The 5,917-nt window shown below is 54.3% G+C and overlaps 1 protein-coding gene across 2 annotated transcripts; it reads left to right on the forward strand.

Annotated features, from left to right (window-relative positions):
• Window positions 1-1,983: 1,983 nt before the first annotated feature.
• LGALS3 (galectin 3) lies at window positions 1,984-4,718 on the forward strand. 2 transcript variants are annotated; one of them, XM_026850108.1, is made up of 7 exons: window positions 1,984-2,206; window positions 2,328-2,381; window positions 2,509-2,531; window positions 2,859-3,257; window positions 3,479-3,567; window positions 3,717-3,885; window positions 4,449-4,718. In XM_026850108.1, exons 3-7 carry the CDS (start codon window positions 2,514-2,516, stop codon window positions 4,602-4,604), a joined length of 831 nt encoding a protein of 276 aa, XP_026705909.1. In that variant the 5' UTR covers window positions 1,984-2,206; window positions 2,328-2,381; window positions 2,509-2,513; the 3' UTR covers window positions 4,605-4,718. The 2 variants fall into 2 exon arrangements, with proteins under 2 accessions (XP_026705909.1, XP_026705908.1); XM_026850107.1 differs by having other exon boundaries at window positions 1,984-2,381.
• Window positions 4,719-5,917: the final 1,199 nt, after the last annotated feature.

Raw genomic sequence — 5,917 nt, forward strand, 5'->3', positions numbered from 1 at the left:
GGGGGGAGTGGTGGGAGACACCCAGAAAGACACGCAGGAAAGTCACTGCAGAAATAGCTCCGAAGGGAGGAAAACTTCTGGGTTTGTTTTGGGTTTTTTTCCCCAAGAGAATGTTTTTCCGCTTCGTGTAAATACGGGAAAACCGTGGGGGGCTTTAGAGACGCGTTCCCCGCCGCCGATTCTCCGTCAGGTCGGTGAGAGCTCAGGGAGCCGCTGGGGAGAGATGGTTTGGCATCAGGTTTGGCAGCCCAGATGGTGTTGGAAATGTGCCTTTGGGGCACGGCCAAAGGGATGAGAGAAAAATCCCCTTTCCACGGCCGTGACAGCCCTGTCACGGGTAAATAACCCACTGGAGTATTTCCAGCGAGCGAGGGGCCCAAGAGCTCCAGCGCTGCAGTGATGGAGAGAGGAGAGGGTGATGCCCAGGCTTTGAGCCCAGCGGAGCCGTTCGGAGGCAGAGGAATAGTAAACTTTGGTTACAAATATCAACTCGGCCATTCCAATCCCAGTGGGGAGATAGGAGGCTCCTGCCAAGCTGTCCCACGGCAGCCGAAGTAATAAGAAATCTATACAAGGGAGCAAAATTACTTCTCCTCAAGGTATTAAAGCGTGGAGCAGGCGGGACCCCTCACTGGAGCAGCACAAACCATCAGCAGCCACATCCCTGTGGCACCACCGAAACCGACCCAGCTGGATCCAACCCGGGGGGGGGGGTCTGCAGGAGCTGTGTGACCCTCAGCGTCACCCTGCAAACAAACGGCAAACCCAAGGGCTTAAAAAAAAAACCCAAACCAAAAAACAACCCAGAAGGCAAATAAAAGCTTTGCAAGAGATGGGCTCTTCAAGCAGTCTGGGCTTCTGGATGCTGGTGGAAAGACTGGCTTAAAAATCATGCAGGATGAGGAGGTTTTGCAGGGAAAAAAACCCAGGAAGTTTTGCAGGGAAAGGGGTTATTTGTTGGTTGTGAACACTCGGGGGTTTTATTATTCCTAAGGGAAGCCAGCCAGATTTTTGTGGCCGCTGTGCACCCGAACATGTCTTTCAAAGAGACTTTTCCTTCTGTTTTCAATTTGGAATTTTCCTTTTCTTTCCGTGTTTCTGCCTCTCCCCCTTTTTTTTTTTTTTCCCTTCCCCTGTTCCTTTATGAATGCTCCCTTTGATGGGAGGAATCCAGCTCAGGGCCGCAGCTATTCCTGCAGGCAGGCAGGTATGTGTTTGGCCCTGCTGCAGCAGAGCGGCTCGGCGTGGACTCATAAAACTTGTAAAGCAGCTTTTATCCAGTGGCCTGGAGCGGCCGGTGGCACCCGTGTCCTTCCTGCGGTGCCCTCCGGCCGGCGTGGGGCGAGGGGGGGATGCGTGGGGGGAGAAAGGGGACCTCCACCCATGGGTGCCTGCGCTCCTCTCGCCTTCCAAGGCCTGCAGCAGGCATCTGTCCCGCAGGTCGTGGGGTGGCTGCATGTCCCCCAGTGTCTTGTGCTGGATTTGTAGTTTGTGTTTGTTGTTGTGGCCCACCCCTCCTGCAAGGAATTTTTTTTTTTTTTTTAAATTGAAATCTTCTCCTGGAGGATGCCTCAGGGAGACGGGGAAGTGAGTAACGCCGGCCACAGCCAGGGTGCAGGACAAAACTGCTCCCGTGACACGGGTGGGCGTCGAGGCCGCGTTACTCATCCCAGCGAGCAGCTCTGCTCCTTCTCACGCCTTCACGGGGGACAGAGCGTTGTCACCGAGCCTGCAGGCGTGTGGGTGTCACCGGGAGTCACACACAGACTGCGAACACCCCATAGCCAGGGCAGGGAGGTGGCCGTGTCCCCCCCCCGGTGCTGCACAGGGGGGGTTTACTGGAGGCAAACAGTGAGCACTGCCGGTTTGGTTTGTTTTGGTGGTTGTTTGTTTTGTTTTTTTTTTTTTCTTTTCTAAAAAGAGTTTGGAGGCTGGAATAAAACATCCTGACTTCTGATCACAGCAGACACTTGGCACGGACTTTTTTTAGGGTGGATCAAATGCCGAGCTCCGCAGTGCCCCGTGGTTCTGGGGGGAGCAGGGTGCTCGCGTGGTTTGCGATGCTGCTTGGTGCTTCCCTGCGAGCAAAGAGCAAAAAAACTGGGTGGGTGAAAACCCATCGAGAGGCCGGAGGGAGCTGAGAGCTCCCGGAGCAGAGCAGCAGCAGGTCCTTTCAGTCTGTGTCCCCTCTCCGCAGCGCTGTGAGGTCAGCGATGGCGCTGCCTTGACACCAACCCCGCAGCAGCCGATTTCATCCGGAGGGTGTTTGGGCTGGATTCGCCCCCGGAGCCGTTCAGGCTGCTCCTGACCCTCAATTTCTCCCACAGGTATCAGACAAGGTTTTGTTCTGTGGTACCAGAGTTGTCGGCTCTGCCTAGCAGGTACGTGATGGGACTTACTAATTTCCAGCTTGTTGATGCTGTGAACTGTAGCTCTTCTCAAAAATCTCTCTATTTCAGCTGGTGTATGTTAAAAATGACTTAAGCGTACTCTGTCTTTTTGTTTTAGGAAAGATGTCAGACGGTTTCTCTGTAAGTATGGATTTTTTTTAAAAAAAATAAAAGTGTGTACTGTGATTATTTAATTGCCCTGAAGCGGGGACCCTCGGAAGGGGTGGGAGTGCAGCTTCATTACCTGCCTAACTCCCCAGATCCTCTCCAGTCACATTGGGATTTACTGGTTTTCTGGAAACCTCAGCCCAGACACGCCCCCCCCGCCCCCTGCTGCTGCTGGGGAGCAGTTGAGCTCCTGCCCTCAGCACACGCTGTAGGCTACAGAAGTTGGGTGTTGGAGGCCTCAACCTTCCCCCAGCATTACTGTCCCCCACCTAACCCTCCTCCTCTCCTTTCTCTCCCCAGTTATCCGATGCCTTGTCCACTGGTAACAACCCGAACCCCTCTGCCCCCCCCCCGCAAGGCTGGCCCTCCTGGGGGAACCAGCCAGGTCCTGGGGGGTTCCCGGTGTACCCCGGCCCTCCCGGGACCTATCCTGGCTCACCGGCAGCACCGGGGACCTATCCTGGAGCACCGGCAGCATATCCTGGGGCACCCGGAGTGTATCCCGGAGCACCGGGAGCGTATCCAGGAGCACCAGGAGCGTATCCAGGAGCACCAGCAGGACAGGGAGCGTATCCCGGAGCACCTGGAGCATTCCCTGGAGCACCAGCAGGACCAGGGCCCTATTCTGCACCAGGACAACCACCCAGTGGCCCTGGATTTGGGCCCTCTCCTCCGCAGGGGGGACCAGCTCCTCCGCTGGTAACAGCTCTTCTTATAAGGGTTTTGGTGTCTTCAGTGCCTGATGCTGCTTGGCTGTGGGAGGGACGTGGGGCTGGCTGTCCCCGGGGGGGGGGGGTGACAAGGGTTGTCACAGTGTCACGGGGCTGCCCTGATGCGTTTGTCGCATCGAGAGCCAGCCCGTGCCTGAGCGCTTGGCTTTGGCCGTGTTTTTTTAACACCAAATCCCCGTTGTCTCCCAGAAAGTGCCCTTCGAGCTGCCCCTGCAGACAGGACTCGTCCCTCGGATGCTCATAACCATCACGGGGACCGTCAACCCCAACCCCAACAGGTACCAGGGGTGTCCAGCCCCATGGGCAGGGGGTTCCGTGGGGTGCAGGGATGGGTTTTTTTCTTCCTGAATAACACCTGCCTGGTGTAAAATCAAATATTATATGAAATTCTGTAGAAAAATCAGCCAGTCTGTAATAATTTTTGCAGGTTTTCACTGGATTTCAAGAAAGGGAACGACATCGCCTTCCACTTTAATCCCCGCTTTAAGGAAGACAACAGGAAAGTCATCGTCTGCAATTCAATGTTGCAGAATAACTGGGGAAAGGAGGACAGGACAGCTCCTAGGTTTCCATTTGAAGCTGGAAAACCCTTCAAGGTAACAAACCTCCCCCTAAAACTCAAGTCTCTGTGTCAGAAGCACCAGCACCACGCGCCGGGAGGGTTGAGTCAGGGCTCAGCGTAAGGACCTCGCTGCTTTAGCACAGGCCTCGACTCCACAAGGGCCTTCCCTGCACTTCTTACCCCTCCTGCGTGCCCAGGGTGTAAGTTCTCCCCAACTTCTGTTATTCCCATTTATTATTAAATCCTCCTGACTTACACTGTCCTTCTGCAGCAGGCATCGGGCAGGTTTCTAGGGAGCATTTTCCCCGTGCTCTCTGCACCAGCTTTTTTTCCTGCAAACACCATCATAGTCACTAGAAGACAGAAACTGGGCTAAAAAAATGAAGGAGGAAGAGCATGGCAGGGCTTTGGGGGAGGCAAAGGTCACCGGTGTTTTGCAGCCCAGAGTTGCTGCACCAGCTTGTCCACATGCCACTGGGCTGGACCGTGCTGGCAGCAGCCTCCAGCCGGTGCCAGCCTGCTCGTGGCTGTGGCTTAAAACTTCCTTGAACAAATCCGATGGTTATCTTTTTGACTGATTTGGGGTTTTTATTTCAGCTCCAGATCCTTTGCGAGGTGGATCATTTCAAGGTGGCAGTGGACGACGCTCACTTGCTGCAGTACAGCTTCCGTGAGAAGAGGCTGAACGAGATCACCAAACTCTGCATTGCTGGGGACATCACCCTCACCAGCGTCACACCCACCATGATATAATGACAGTGGTGTCTTTTTAATACAAACTTAATGCTCGGGATATGGCTGTAAAAAAAAAGTGCCTTCTTACATGAGTACTTCGAGGTAATAAAACATGCTTTCACAAGTAAAACTTGGTTTCGGTAATATCTCAGAAGACATGATATCCTTTGAGCCGAGTTCAGATGTGCATGCATCTGAATTCTTGCTGCAGACAGAGAATCTTTTTGACAAAAGATGAGGAGCTGGTTGAGCTGTATGCAGAGGAAGGCTTCACAGCATCCCAGAATCATCTGGGTTGGAAAAGCCCTTGAAGCTCCTCCAGTCCAACCATGAACCCAGCACTGACAGTCCCCAACTCCCCCAGATCCCTCAGCGCTGGCTCAGCCCGACTCTTCAACCACTCCAGGGATCCCGGGGACTCCCCCCCTGCCCTGGGCAGCCCATTCCAACGCCCAACAGCCCCTTCTGCACAGAAATCCTTCCTCAGAGCCAGCCTGACCCTGCCCTGGGCAGCTTGAGGCCATTCCCTCGGGGCCTGCCGCTGGCTCCTTGGCTCCAGAGACTCATCCCCCCTCTCTGCCCCCTCCTGGCAGGGAGTTGCAGAGGGCCAGGAGGTCTCCCCTCAGCCTCCTCTTCTCCAGACTGAACCCCCCCAGTTCCCCCAGCCGCTCCCCAGCAGACCTGTGCTCCAGACCCTGCCCCAGCTCCGTTGCCCAACTGGCAAAGCAGTTGCAGGATCCTGCCCTGGTCCTGTGAACAGGGGCAGCAATCTCCAACCCCACCTTCTCCAAGAAGCAGCAGCAGCAGTTGCTCTGCTAGGTAGAATAATAATTCCTTTTCCACAAAACGACTCAAAACAATGCAGGGAAGGACTGAAGTTGCCCCCAGGGGAGGAAGAGGGGGGCGATCAGGCTTCACCTGGGTCGTGTGTAATTCACAGAAGTGTCACCTCAGATTCTGTACACCAGGAATGGCTGGAAAACTCAAGTCTCTGATCCCAGCTAGAATGAGGTGTTTCAGAGGGGGTTTGGAACTGGAAGCAGCAAAATCTCTCTCCCGGACCCCAGCAAGAAAATTTACCCCTCTCCTTCATTTTAAAGGCCTGTTCTATCTGCAAGGGAGATCCGATTTATATAAGCGTTACGTGCTCTGGGGAAGGGGTCATGAGCCTCCTGCTTCTTTCCCCTCATCACTTCTGTGTGAGTCAAGACTGGGTTTAAGGGTGGGGAGGTTTATTGGCAAGTTCACCTCATGAGTCAGAATGGTAAAAAAAAAAAAGTAAAGTATGTTCCCTTCTTCTCTGTGAGTCATTCTTCTGGTCTCGTCTGCAA

Source organism: Athene cunicularia (assembly GCF_003259725.1).
Source record: "Athene cunicularia isolate RWA chromosome 5 unlocalized genomic scaffold, athCun1 chr5_part1, whole genome shotgun sequence".
NCBI classification, from domain to species: Eukaryota; Metazoa; Chordata; class Aves; order Strigiformes; family Strigidae; genus Athene; species Athene cunicularia.